Source organism: Harmonia axyridis, chromosome 7 (assembly GCF_914767665.1).
Source record: "Harmonia axyridis chromosome 7, icHarAxyr1.1, whole genome shotgun sequence".
NCBI classification, from domain to species: Eukaryota; Metazoa; Arthropoda; class Insecta; order Coleoptera; family Coccinellidae; genus Harmonia; species Harmonia axyridis.
In genome coordinates this window covers 32,442,592-32,457,280 of record NC_059507.1, presented here as the reverse complement: position 1 = coordinate 32,457,280, position 14,689 = coordinate 32,442,592, and the positions used below count along the sequence as shown (strand labels likewise).

The 14,689-nt window shown below is 39.0% G+C and overlaps 1 protein-coding gene across 11 annotated transcripts in view; it reads right to left on the bottom strand.

Moving 5' to 3' along the window:
• Window positions 1-324: 324 nt before the first annotated feature.
• The window catches only part of LOC123684759 (teneurin-m), a 446,936-nt gene continuing 432,571 nt past the window's right edge, over window positions 325-14,689 (bottom strand). For 7 of the 11 annotated variants that reach the window (XM_045624190.1, XM_045624195.1, XM_045624189.1 and 4 more), the window contains 15 exons: window positions 12,337-13,824; window positions 11,303-11,580; window positions 11,026-11,242; window positions 10,629-10,823; window positions 10,162-10,371; window positions 9,715-10,050; window positions 9,428-9,635; window positions 9,041-9,067; window positions 7,894-8,696; window positions 7,586-7,835; window positions 5,943-7,513; window positions 5,415-5,881; window positions 3,767-5,313; window positions 3,418-3,631; window positions 325-3,335 (listed from right to left, as the gene is read on the bottom strand). In XM_045624190.1, the coding sequence (XP_045480146.1) occupies window positions 2,592-3,335; window positions 3,418-3,631; window positions 3,767-5,313; window positions 5,415-5,881; window positions 5,943-7,513; window positions 7,586-7,835; window positions 7,894-8,696; window positions 9,041-9,067; window positions 9,428-9,635; window positions 9,715-10,050; window positions 10,162-10,371; window positions 10,629-10,823; window positions 11,026-11,242; window positions 11,303-11,580; window positions 12,337-13,824 (8,555 nt within the window). In that variant the 3' untranslated portion in view covers window positions 325-2,591. The remainder of the gene's footprint in view (window positions 3,336-3,417; window positions 3,632-3,766; window positions 5,314-5,414; window positions 5,882-5,942; window positions 7,514-7,585; window positions 7,836-7,893; window positions 8,697-9,040; window positions 9,068-9,427; window positions 9,636-9,714; window positions 10,051-10,161; window positions 10,372-10,628; window positions 10,824-11,025; window positions 11,243-11,302; window positions 11,581-12,336; window positions 13,825-14,689) is intronic. The other 4 variants (XM_045624196.1, XM_045624197.1, XM_045624191.1 and 1 more) reach the window with 4 other exon arrangements.

Here is a 14,689-nt window from a genome sequence, read left to right as displayed (position 1 = left end):
GGTTTATTATATCACTAAGTGACCCATTTGACGACAATATAATGAATTTGGATGACTTGTGCCCAGTTGAAAAAAGTAATAATCATTGCATTGACTTATTCCAGGGGCGGCTGTATGCCAAGTTTGGAAAGTAGGATGTTGCTAGAGTTCAATCGAATTATGAAATAATTTCTAGTTTCAATGAAATGGCGTTTTTTTGAAGGCTTATTGCTAATTTGCTTCTCTTATTTTTGAAGTCATTATTTGTTTTTTCAAAAAGTTCAATTTTCACTTAATTTTGTTCTGAACAGAAAATAGGAAAATGGATAAGAAAAACCAAAAAAATTTGTTGTCATAAATACTTTGCATTTAATAAACGAGTATATTAAATGAATGAAACATAATATATTTACATATCAAAACAATATACACAATAGATTTATATATATGTACATCATACATAAAATTTAGTATTACAGTTTACAATTTAATCTTATGGTCAAATGCATCACGTGCAAGTTGCCAATACCGGATAATTGACAACCACACAACAATTGCACAGAATTATAAAAAATAACTAGAATATTCAAGATATAAAGTATATTGCTTTTACTTTAGTCACATTAGAAAAAATATCAGTCATACTTCCATTGGCATCGAAAATGCCCCAGTTACTTTCGTCTCTCAACGTCCCAGTACAGTTCTGACCAAAAAAACGTAAGTACATCAGCTAAAATATTAGTTATTGATACACTGGTATAACATGTTTCTACTCGTTCCAAAAAAATTAAATTCGAAACCATCTAAAATCCAGAGTAAATTTCTACTGTTAACAATATGACACACCGATGGATTCTAGAACACCCAAAAAACCTATGAAGAATCGATGGCCAGTCACTTTTGGAACGAGTATTATTATCATACAACAGCGGTACCATAAGTACTTTACAAGAAGACTATTGCAGCTAAGGATGTGGAGGGGCTGTAAGGACACATATATAGTCGTATTTAGTGACTACACTATGATTGGGATGATTTGAGAACTGAGTACCATCCTGAACGTTCTATTCTAACAACTGGAAAAAGCCCATCGTAAAATATCCCCAATTGAAAGTAGATTTTACAAAGAAAATGGAATTATAAAAATTTGATGTCATGTTAATCTTGTCATAATCTTTTCAAGTGGGTATTCTCATGATGGGTGTTTTGAAGCATTGTAAATAGAATTGGAAAACTTAATGAAAACCGACTATTAGAGTACTATTTACATGGACTGATTGGATTAAATTGTGTTACCTAATGGGATTAAATAAAATATCACATATAAAACAGAGTATTATTTCAAACCAGCGATTTGAATGTCATTGTGATGTTATGTGTTTTGAATGGGAACCCTGTGTTTTAAGATAATGCTACATTTTCAGTACTACAATGGATTTCATTCACATGAAAGTAAAAAAGTCATAGTGTACTAATTTTCAATCAAACTTGATGAAGCTTCACTTCAGATCTATTGAATGATATTCATAATATTCAAGTGAGAAGGTATAGATCTGAACGTAGGAAAGTTAATCAGGTTTTCTTTGTATATAGAGGATGAGCCTTTGACTTGTTTTCATTTGGAATTAACAGAATTTTGTAATTCCTAAAAATGTTTTAAGATTTTGCTTACTTGATGGAAATTCATTTTGAATGAAATAATGTATATTATTTTTCTCAATGTGAAACTTGAAGTATAAAAAGTTTGTTTTTTCAAGCATGTAGTAAAAATGCTTGAATATTAATTGTTTCAACCTTTTTTCTTAACTCATCTCAATGTCAAAGACTTACCCTGTATAGAGTTGTTTTGGAGTAGGTAAAAACAGATGTTTCTACGAGTTATTGGAGAATTATCATTGGAGTATTATGGAGTGAATTTCTACATTATTATCGATAAGGTCCATCTATAAGAAGTCATCAGTAAAACTGCAACTTATTATCAGTCAACGCCACTGGTTTATCATGATAATAATCACAAGAATGCGGCACGAAAAGTTCCATTATCATTTATCTATCTGAAGTATCTGACTCTCTTCTACATTTCCATATAAAAAGCTTCTGATTATATACATTTCGTCAGTATTTGGGCCTCAGCACGCTACCTCTAAAACTAATATGTGCATGTTTGCTCGTTCTCTGATAGGCCTTACCCTTATGGCTATACACAGTTCGAAGGGTCATTCTGAATGAGCCCTCAACTTGGAAGGTAAAGCAGAAGAATTTCACTTGGGGAAAGTATTGTGGGTTGACAAGTTTTTAGGCCTACTTTGGTAATTGAAAACTTTATCCCACATCCGGTTTTCTCAAGGGGGGTTGCAAAATTTTGAGTGAAATTTTCTACGTCTTCAATTTATTGCCTCGCCGATTCTCATTTTACGCACTAAAGAAGCGCTATCGGACTTTTTTGGAATTTTTTAAATTCGCAAAATGATTTAATATCAAAATAGTTTGGTGACATTGTCTAGTCACTATCTAGAAAATAGTTAATTTGTCCTTAAAATTATAAATTAGATCGACTAGTATTTGATTCATTTGATGTCGTATGGCACATTCAAAGTTTTTCTTTCGGAAAATCACGACACTTGCCGGTGGTTTCTCCGTTTGCGCATGCCACTTTTTCTCCGTTTACGCTTAGAGTCTCTTTGGAAGGCGACGTTGCCGGGATCGTCAGCCAATTGCGGGTATTTGTGAATGCTGTGTAGGTCGATACCTTCATATCCATCAACGTCCCCATGAGATATGAGTTCTTCCTTCTCTTCCTCAGTCCATTCCCCTCTGCCTTGGAAGCCTGCAGCTACCAGCTGTTTCTCGATCTCCCAAGCTCTCTCGACTGCCCTCTTGTGTGCATGTCTGAGTATTTTATGAGTTTCCTGTTGGGGATCAGCACCGTATTTGATGATGACCACAGCGTCTGGATTATGTAGTCTCAGCTCTTTGATTGGCGCACTGTTGCCATGATCTGTAATCTCGTGCGTTGTTACATTGAAGAGGCCTCCTAACCTTCTCAACTCTTCCAGGTCGTCTCTGATCTTCAAAACGTTGTCCTTGACGAAGTAGAACACATCCTGATCGTGTATGCTGAAATGGACGTTCAGGAAGTAGGAGTTGTTGAAGACAGATGTCACTACATCTTGCATAACACCATTGACGCCTTCAACCACACTGATAAGTGCTCGATCATCGATTCTTGAGATTAGGACACCTTCACCAAACACGGATTTCCGATAGGACACTCTGGGGAGCAAGTTTCTGGTCTTGGGTTCCACTTTGAGGAGAGGCTTCGGTACGAAGTCCAACGAAGAGAATTTCTCTTTTGTCTATAGAAGAAAAGTGAATGAATAAATAATAGAACTTGAATGGGAAAAGTCGAAAAAATGAGATCACTGGGAGATATCTTACCTTGCTAGCTATACATTCAAGTCCAGAGATAACTCCAAACTCAGGAGCCAACTGTCTGCTTTGTATTGTTGCTTTAGGTTGGTAAATCATCTTTTCAATGTACTCTGAGCCCATAATGTTCTGTATGTTGAATCCGTAGATCTTAAGCCAGCTTTCCATGTCAGTCATATAGTCAATTAGGCTGTTCTTGTTGATGGGGTCATTATTCATGAATCTGAAAAAATACAAATATTTTATAGCTCTTCTACTATGTCAGAGTAGTTTAATTCAAACTAGAATATTGATCCAGTTGTCATTTCAAAGAAAAACTAATCAGACATTCTGAAAAAGTATATAAAATCAAACTAACCTGTAGATGAAAACATCGGTTGGAGAATTCAATTTGGTGGAAAGCCTCTCCCAAGCTGGAGTCATCCACTGACCAACAACTGGATCGTACAATCTGTTATTGATATACAGCAGCTTGGTGTTAGGATCAAGGATACCTCCATGGAAATCGACAGGTAGGTAGAAGTTGGGGTTGGTATCCAAAACTGTGTTACCAAACGGTGTCCTTCTCACTTCCTTGATGACATTTCCGTTTATGTCAAACAGAGCCAGGGGTGAGCCATTCTGATCTGTACCAATGTAGAATCTTTGCTCTGGGGTCTCTATCGAAATGATCACATTTCTGGAGTCATACAAGCATCTGAACGTTTTACCAGTCTTGGGGAAATGGACGTGCGTGACCAGATTAGGGGTGATGGGGTTGGAGTAGAAATACTGTGTTACGTTTCCTTTGTCGTCGTTCCAAGAGATCATCCTTCCCCTGTCATCATAGAAGTACCAGGTCTGGAATTTGTCCCTTTCGAAAGCGTGGATCAGCTGTCCTCTTGGATTGTATCTGTACTTCTGTTCTCCACGACGCACCACGAATCCTCTGTTGTCGTAGCTGGAGAATTCGACATCTCCGTATTGGACAACCCTGTCACCACTGTCGTAGCCTAAAGAGATCTTCTCTTTGTCCCTTATGATCGATATAGCGTTACCGTTCTCATCGTAGACATATTTCCAGTTGTTACTTCCAAATACTTCCAGGACATGTCCGTCTGAGTTATAGGATATTCTATCTAAGAATTGTGATCTTCCAATCATAATTTTTTGTGTCTTTATCCTATTCCTCGTGTCGTAATCAACCTCTAACCTGAACACATCGAATGACTTGATGTTGATGAGTTGAGTCTTCAAACGTCCCCTATCATCTGTTTCGGTGATGGTGAAGTACTGTTTGCTGGTATCTTGCATCACAGATCTGTTGAATGTATTCCTGTATACTCTCAAATCGGATATTCCTTCTAACATGCCAATGTTCTGATTATACTTCAATCTCAGTTGCGGCAGCTCTTTACCGTTGATATCTATATCGATACTGGACAATCTAGCGTTTCCATCATATTGATATCTATAGTGTGCATTATCCAGACCACTCTTACCATTAAACTTCAACCTCTCATCTTTCAACACTCCCGCATGATATTTGAAATCTTGTCTCAATTCGAAATATGGTTCGACGATCTCAACATTCTTCACCAAGTTTGATGTTTCGTGGTAAGTGTACTGGATGGAACTCATGCCAGCAAGTGATGTTTCTAGTTTACCAGCTGCATCGTAGATGTAGGATACTCTTCCAGATTGGTGAGGGTATACAATAGACAAGATTTGACCTTCATCGTTGTACATTATTTCATATGGATGACGATTCATGGGACTGAAATATTGATACTTGAAGAAACCAAGAGAAGTTTGGAGTGAGAAGGTATGAATATGTCCTCGTGGAGTAGTAAGAGATTGGAGGGCGCCAGCGTCGTCATATTGAAGTAGATAATCGGAGCCTCTGGGTGTAGTGACTTTCAATGGCTGGAAATTAAAGGAAATTATTAAACTCTATTTTTAACAAATAATTTCAATGCAATATTTCAACTCAATTGGATATTGTTCGAAAATAAGATAACACTCACCAAGCTACTAAACATGTCCTTGAAAGCATACTGCATAGAGGTACCGTCCCCATATTTAATCTCATACAATCGTCCAGCTCTATCGAAACCGTAGGTTTCAGTCAGATCGCCCCACTTCCAACTACTCAATCTGCTGAATCTGTCATATTCAAGTTCTACCGGAGCAAACACTCCGTTCCTTGGGGTCCACCTCACAGGCCTTGCAGATTTATCGTAAGAAATATTGACCAGTTCTATCTTGTCATCAATGAAGACAGCAGCTGAAGAAGATTCTCTGTCGTATTCTAATGACAAGATATTCTCTCCATTCACTCGAAGCCTTCTTCCCACTTTTGATATTACTCTGGGTATCGAGGACTTGCCCTTGTTCTGTTGATTTGGTCGGATGAAGTATTTCCATTCGAATCTATTGGCTAAGTCTCCACCAATCTCAGTCCTCTGCTTAGCTGGCACTGGATAACTTTCTCCTAAAATGATATTAGAATATTAGAATTTGATTCTTTGAGTGAATAATGGAGTATAACTTACCCAGAAGAGCTTCTTTGTCAGCCAATACATTATATGGTACAGTATCAATGGACACTGAGTGGAACCATGGCATGATGCTGGTGACTCCTCCATCTGGTTGCATGAGAATTTTACTTTCAGCTTCACCAATCTTGGTGCTTACGCTCGATTCTCTAATGAGCATCGAAATGGGTTCTACGTTGTTTTGACTGACCTTTACGGTAGCTCCTTTCTGGCTCAAGTCGAAAGATAGGCTCAAGACTTTTCCAGTTGGCGTAACAGCAGAAGTCAATCGGCCGAATTCGTCATAATTATAAATATAACTTCTGCCGCTGCTATCTATCTTAGTCTTGAGCAAACCGGAAGATCCATGGTATTCAAATGTGAAATTGTAGTTGTCGGGAGTGCTAAGAGTCTTCAACATTTTCATTTGGGAAGGAGATGACATCTTCAGTCTACATTTTTGACCCTTGGTGTTCTCAATAGAGTTCACTTGACTGGCGTAATCACGTAAGAGGAAGACTTTATTGCCGGCAGCGTCTGTTACAGTGCTTAGTTTACCATTGCTCGTGTTCACATTGTAGGTGAAGATGTATATAGTTTCTCCTGTTAGTATATTTTTGGTGGCAACATGTTGGCCAAACTTATTGAAGATATAGATTTCTTGAGTATCTGGGGAATATATTTCGTACTCTCTGGTGGAAGTGGAGTCGGGTATACTAGGCATGACACTTCGTATTCTATAGTTAGCCTGGTCGCCTATATGTACATGTTCGTCAGGGGTAACAGTAACGGCAGATATTGTATTGAATTTGGAGTTGGAAGCAAGATAGTGATCAGCCTCGAAACAATCACAGCCTCTTTCCAGACAGTTACATTTGGACTCTGCACCAGCGTATAATTTAATCTTTCCATCAGTGCCGATCATTCTTATTCTATTTATTCTCTGAGAATCGCTTTCTGCCACGTAAAGGTTACCGGAGGAACTGAAAGCTATGCTTTGAGGCATCACCAAGGTGGCGTGTGTCGCAAGTTCCACATCATATCCAGAAGTTGGAGATCCGCAATGTAGTGGTCGACCAGCGATGATTTTAACTCTTCCATCAGAGGTCAGTTGAAGGATCATGTGATCGTCGATTATATGCAAAGAATTATCAAGCGGATTGATGGCTAGTTCTGTCGGCCATCTTAGATGAACCTCTTCGATGTTGAGTGTTCCTTCACAAGGCAACGGTTTCCAGTGACTTTTATGCATATGGTTTCCGATCACTGTGGTCACTATACCATCACGATCCACCATCCTTATATTTGTTCCATCGGCGAAGTAAAGGATGTTGTCAATTGTGACAGCCACACCTTTAGGATATGCCAGTTTTGCATCTCTAGCAAGGGCTCCATCGCCACAATGGGCCTCATCACCAGGAAGACAACGTTCTCCAGAACCGACTACCGTCTCCCAGTTGTGATCTGGATCGGAGTAATCAGATGTGTTGCGCACTTTTATGATTTGATGGGATTCTGGGTCAGATATGTATAAAACTGAATCGAGTGGACTCAATGCCATGTGGTAACGGTAGGAGACTCGAGTAGCACTAGAATAAAATATATATTAGCATCTGGAATTTAGGAGCAATCTGATTCAACAGAGGACCGATTTTACTTACTTCAAACGAACTATAGTCCTAACTGTACCATCCGTCAAAATCTTTCTGACCAAATTGAAGTCGCCAACATACAGTGACCCATCTGGTGAAGCGCATAAAGCTACAGGTGCCAACAGTCTCTGTTTACTAGCTTGGCCATCACAGTCTCTACATTGAAGAGGTCGTTGATGTCCATCACCCATTGTAGTCAATATAACTCTTGGTTTGTGTTTCAAGTAGATGTTAGAACCATCGCCCTTTTGAAGGATACCTAAAATAGACAATTTGCATTATAAATAAGACCTTGCTACCTAGAAGAATGATCTTACCTTCATGGAAGTTGTAACGATGGTGTATGTCAAGATTCCAACCTCCAATGTCCGAGATACTCATATCAAGACCGCTTAGTTTGGTGGTTTGGACATCCCAGATTACATCTTTGCAATCAGTGTATTCGTAGCCAACTTTTACAATGGCTGTAGTGACCCCATAAACTCTTTGACGATATACGTTATTTCTATTCCAAGAGTAAGTGTATTTGATAACAGGATCAGCCTCGAAAGTTTTCTCGAATAGGATACCTTCAATCGTTATCCTCAGATGAATCAACTTCAAAGAAGGTGGGACAATTTCAGGAGTAAGTTGAAGTTGAATAGTGGATACGTATCCTGCAGCTCTCGAACTGTGGTAGACCAGATTTAGACCGGTTCCAGGGATTGGAAGACTTTCTTGGACCACCTGAGACTCGGCCAAGATTGAACTTTTGTCGGGGCAGGCACCTTGGAATTCGTGTTTCCAAGTTGCCAGAACAACAGGTTTCATGACGTCGTAGTTGTGGATAATGCATGGTTGTGGTATTGAACCAACTTGCTTTTCATCTCCCATAGTCATAATGATGTCATCTATTATAACAACTTCATTCCAAGGTACGAAGACGATGTGTTTGTGAGGTCGGAAGGGATTTCTACCAAAGTGGAGAGTAACAGCTCCACCACCGTTGACAAGGAGGTCGAACCAACCGTCTTCTCTGGTCAATGTGAAGCCTTCTTGGGCCTTACTTGAGCTGACTCTGACTCCCATCAATCCTTTGCCCATAGTGGTCGTTACTTTACCTCGAACCACAGCTGAACGGCTAAAGAAAATATGATAAGTTAAAATTGACAACTTGAATTCCAGAAAGAGAGAACGTTGTACTATAAAAACAATTTTTAATAACATTCCTCTTTCTGGGAATGTTTGATATAATTGTATGCTCTATCTAGGAAAACACTCATGAAATAGGTAAAACCATTTCTCATTTCACAAGAAACGAAGTACAACGTCATGAAAAAACACAAATTTAAAGCTAAAAAAAATCAAACGATCACAATTGGAGGTGAAAACAAAACAAAACCAAACGAAAAGAAAAAAAGCACATTCTATTGTTAGCATTCTTTCAATGTAACAAGTCCATCAATAAAGGCTACTTGGCCTTACCTCGTGTTGAAGTTGCTCCAGAACACGCTGAGCAGCGAGAAAAAACAGAAAAGCGACATCGGTTAGCATTTCAAATGGGTAGCAATGTATTAAATGTTTAGTATTTTAAGCATCTGTATTGATCAAATCCAGTCACAATAATTTTTAATGGTTATTCTCAATATATGGTTTATATAAGTTGAAAGACATATAGTAAAAAACACTTAAGCTTCCTGAACATAAAAAGGTGACCAAATACTGAGAAAATTGGGAGGTGAATTGCACATGGGGCACAACAATGCGTTCTAGAAGAACTCTAGTCAAACAAACAGGAAACACCAAACATCACTAAGGTGACATTGAATTGAAATTGAAAAAAAAAAACTTCAATATGATCCAATAACCTACCTTTCATTAAAGCTTCCTTGTCTAGCGTAATTTTGCAAACTGTCTTCGTCGATCAAGAATTTCATTCGTTCGAAGAAGGAAGCAGTTATCGCCGGTGGTTGTTTTCTTAAAAGTATATCTAAGGGTTTGGGAGCAACGTAGCAGTGCTGATTCTTCTCACAATGTGGACTAGAACAACACTCCGGATCTTCACAATCTTTAAGACCATCTGTGAAAAAATTGAGGACGTTAGACTTCTCATCCTGAAAAAATATATATTGTTGTCTTTGAATTGTGGTAAAACTGACCTTTGTCGTTATCTCTGTCGTCGTTACAACTCTGCTCCAGAAGGATGCTACAACTAGCACCGTCCCAACCACTATCACATTTACAAGCCCATTGATTGTTGGAAGATTGCTTGCACTGTCCGTGATTCGAACAGCTATTCGGACACCCTTCAAGGGTGCAGTGCTTGCCGTTCCATCCAGTGACGCAAAGGCAAGTTCCGTTTTTACACTGACCATGATCGTTGCACCTCGAGTCGCACTGCTTGATGTTGCAGGATTCTCCGGTCCACCCAGCATCACACTGGCAAGCATCAGAAACGCAATGTCCATGGTTTCCACAGTCCAGATCACACAGTTCTGTAAAGATAGAGATAAGTATGATAAGAGATGAAATTGAAGATTGAACGAAATAATACGGATGACTGATGGATTGATGGTAAGGGTTGTCAAATTTTCGCGATTATATACCTTTGGAGCAATCTTCTCCAGACCACCTTGGTTCGCACGTACACGTCTGGGAATCAAGGTCGAAGTTACCATGTCCCGAACAGTCTGGAAGACATTGCAGCGCTTCCTTGTCCATTTGGCCACAATCTGGACCTTTCCATCCCTTTTTGCAGATGCAAGAACCTTCCACGCAGTACCCGTGTCCAGAGCATGTAGGATGAGGGCAATCAGCTGTTGGCGATCAAGCATAATCAGATAAATGAAATACGTGGTTTTAGGGAAATGTATTTTCGAATATGAATTAGTGACATGAAAAGAAACTTTAAATTTTTAATTAATTAAAGGCAAACGTATCTGAGAAATCAAGAAAGGATGATTTTGACCCATTCCCATGCATATTTGTGTTAGCTCTTTTCCTAGGTTGAGGACAAGGACCAAATTTTTATGGAGTGAATTAAGTTGTTCCCCGATTTTGACTTTAACCTTACCAGTTTCGCAAAATTTGCCCTTATAGCCTCGGATGCAATTACATTTTCCGTTAGCACAATGTCCATGTCCATTGCAGTCTGGAACTTCACATTCATCATGCCTCAGCTGACATTCTTTTCCCTTCCAGCCAGGGTTACACTGGCATTCACCGTTGATGTACTCTCCGCGTTGACTGCACAGAACTGGACATACACCTGTACAAGAAACATTCATCATGCAGATATGCTATTAGGCAACTCCAAGAGCGGACATTTTTTAAATATAATAATATAAGAGTTTTTCGTTTGGAAAGTACGCTCTAGAGGAGCCTAAAACGAGCTGTTAGTAGACAAGCAATGTGATGTTTCAGCTGTACTTACACCTGATGTTAACTAAAGGAAGAGGGGCGGTACTTACTCTCACTGCAATCGTCACCACCAAATCCTGGATTACACTGACAGTGTCCCATAAGGCATTCACCTTTACCACTGCATCCATTCGGGCAGTTGTGTGTCATGTCATCAGCTATGGTTGCTATGAAGGTTATTTCTTGAGCATCTCCATCGTCGTTGTACAGTGATAAGAACCAATGACCTTGCTCCATGTAATGAGTGACTTCCTTCTTCACGAATGACTAAATAATGAAAGAAAATCAATTAGTGACTATTAAGAGATATACAAAATTGACACTTACATTAGAGCTACGAGTAGTTCTAGCCTTGAAACCGCTAAGGACCTCTAAGATATGATACTGGGTGTGTGTGGGAAGGGCATTTCTTCTTGCATAGACCCCTATGCTTGCTCCTCTTGGAATACTATAGTCAAACTTGACATACGCCGCTTCTGATTGGTAGAATTGCATGTTCCAATATCCATAGGGTGGTATCTCGTGAGAGAGCTTCTGTCCTAACGATATCTGGGAGAACGTGGTACCGTCTGGCGGGAAAGATTGTGCCGGGAACGTCCGCGCATCTAGAGATGGAAAATTGTTTAACCTCAAAAAATTCCAATCTATGTTGCACGAAATGGTTTGGAAAAACTGTAGCATCAAGAATTTTTCGAACTGTTCATTTCAACAAGGTGTCGTTTGTTGTTATTAATTATCGATCTTCCCATCAAAGTGTAAACAACCATTAAAACATTTGAGCCATTCAATAAATATGCGGTGAGCTTGTATAAGCTCGCTTATTAAAGCTCAACGCGTAACTAGATGAACGATTCCGTAGCCCAAAGACATGAATTATCAATTCCCGCTAATTCTTGGCTTTCAGCCGATCCAAACCACATCGTGGGTAGGTGCATTAACGTGAAATTGCTAAGCGCCATTAGAAGCCTCAGGGTATACAAAGCCGACAAATATCAGAAGTACATGCTCTAACATGAGATAATTTCAAGTTCATGCGATACAAATAACAGTTATCATAAAGATCTACCATATTATCAACAGCCTACTCATAATAACGGCCGTAATAAAAAGAAGGGGAGAAGTCTTTTTTATGTACTTGTGAGAAATGATGCCAATTGCGATTTGTGAAAACTAAGTGATGTCTTTGAATGCCGTTTGCATAATAAGTGATATCTGCATTGGTTATCAAAGAAGACTCTCTGATAACTCATATATTCTTACAAATTTCAGTGAGAGTGAACGTGATCAGGTAAAATTGTTAGTTTCCTATGGGTTTCGCAGAGCGGTGTTAGTTGCCAAAATTGCCAATATGTTAGCCCTACCTTCCAATATTAGGATAGTTGGTGGTGGAGGTAACTTAGTGGAAGTATCGCAAAGGTTTGTCCAGTTTTCCATTTCAGTAGTTGAGGAGATGCTTTGGGTGGTGCTAAAATCAGTGGTACTCGATTTGATCGACTCTGTAACCGCTACAGTCGGTACTGAGGTCATTTCGACCATTTTTTCCGTTACGTCAAAATCCGTCGCATCCTTGTAATCTGCAAAATAATCATTGATGTCTAAGCTTGGACACGAACACTGACAAGCACCGCCAGAATCTGCGTTCTCCTTTTCAACGTGATCTTTCTGCTGTTCTTGTGGGTACTCCTTGTACTCGCTCATCACAGGAGCTGGTACTTTTCCGTCAGTAGGAATTGACACAGACAACACGTATATTTGCTCTTCCGCTTTGAAGTCGTTTTGGGCGGATACTGTTATGTTCACTTGCAGACGTTTAGAATTGTTAGAAATGTTTGGAGGCGCCAAATTTATTATTTTAATGTTAGGATCGGCATCACCAAAACCACCAGAGTTAATTTCAGTTTGGTTAAGTTCATGCAAAGTTGAGGGATTGTTGAAACTAGATTTGTCCTTCGTGGGGACTGCTGGTAACGTTGTTCGGTTCTTTGTTGTGTCATTAGAAGAAATATCATATATCGAATTAGTTTTGGAGGATTTGTGGTCCAAACTAACGATGTCTATAACATCTCCTGGTGGCTTTTCATCAAAGGTGATGATATCGACGTCATCGTCATAGGCAAAACCATAACCTGGTTCATCACCTTGGATTATATCGTGACTCAAGTTGTCTGTTGATTTTTCTAGAGTTCGATGTGGTTTATTTGTGGTGGATTGATCGAAAGGAACGGTTGAAGACGATGTTACATCATCTGTCACACTTTCATCTTCTCGTGCAGTGGATTCATTGGAAGTCGTGTCAGTGAATGCAGAGGTACGTGAACTCTCTTCGGTTATTGCAGTTTCAGTTGTTGATTCTTCTTCGATGATGTAGTCCATTTGTGTAATGTTTAAATAATCTGCATTTGTTGAAGATGGTACCGCAGTGTTTGCTTCAATATCAGTAGTCGTTTCGACAGAGACAGATGAACTAGTGACAGTTTCTTCAGAACTGGAAGGAAAACTATCTACCAACAACGAATCAATCTCTTCACCAGAAAGGGTATCTAAACTAGTGTTTTCATGCAATAAAGAACCAACTTCATGCTGTGTTTCGTTACTAGAATTACTAAAGTGCTGGTCAGACAGTACAGAAGCAGGTAAATCTGGAGGTGTTTCCACCTCCCTACGTTTTCTGTTCGCTACAGACGTGGAATTGACATTACCTCCGTTAGATGTCGGTTTGGGTCGACTTGACGTTGACGTATTGCTTTCGGGTGCGTTAGGCTTGGAGGGGGTGACGATCTGGGTGTTCTCGCCTACTAGAACGGAGCATTGCTTCGAGCTCTGATAAGACCAATTCAGCAGGCTGGAAGCTATAAAAAATAAATGAGGTTAGTCCGATTTAGAGAATTTGTTATTATTAATATATTCAATACTGAATAAATCCATAAAAATACTCATATCCGGAATAGAAGGACCAACTATAACAAAACTGCTTTTCTGATGGATGTATTCGAATATTCAGGTTGGGATTGGGTTGTAATAGGTTTCCAATATCCATCGTAGGCTGTGATCTTATCGCATGAAATAACAAATTGGTCATCGGATACTTTGTCGAACAATACGAATTTCGAATTACAAAGGGAAATTTTATTTATATTCGACTGTTCAATTATCAAGCACAGGGACCTGGTGCAACAATTAAATATTGAATAATTCGGTTTATTCGTATTTTTCGATCGAGTATCGTAATTGAATTTGGCCAGTGCTGTTTACAAGCGTTTTGCGACCGGCCTAACAATATTATTATGCGAGGTTTGGGCTTCAAACACGTCCCTCGCCCCTCGGAGCAAATCGAAAAAGCGAACTGCAATAACAATCTCGCATTTAGGAATGGATTACTCATTTATTTCGGATTAGGTCGGTCCAAATATTTGTATTATTTTTGAATTTGAGAAAAAACAATGTTACGGGTTGAATATTTGATATGGATCATTGGATTTTGGCTTTCTATTCACGAAAAAGGATTCATGCGCGATGTCGTTAAGTCAAATGAAATCCTCTATTTTCATTGCAATATTTATTGGGTTTCGAGGTTATTATCATTGCAATATTTATAGGGTTGTGAAATAAATATTTCTGAATTATGGGTAGAATAATGCATCAGGTAAATTCATATGTCGACAACTTTTCCAGCACATGCGTACCTATTTGACGAACTTTACAATAACGATATTT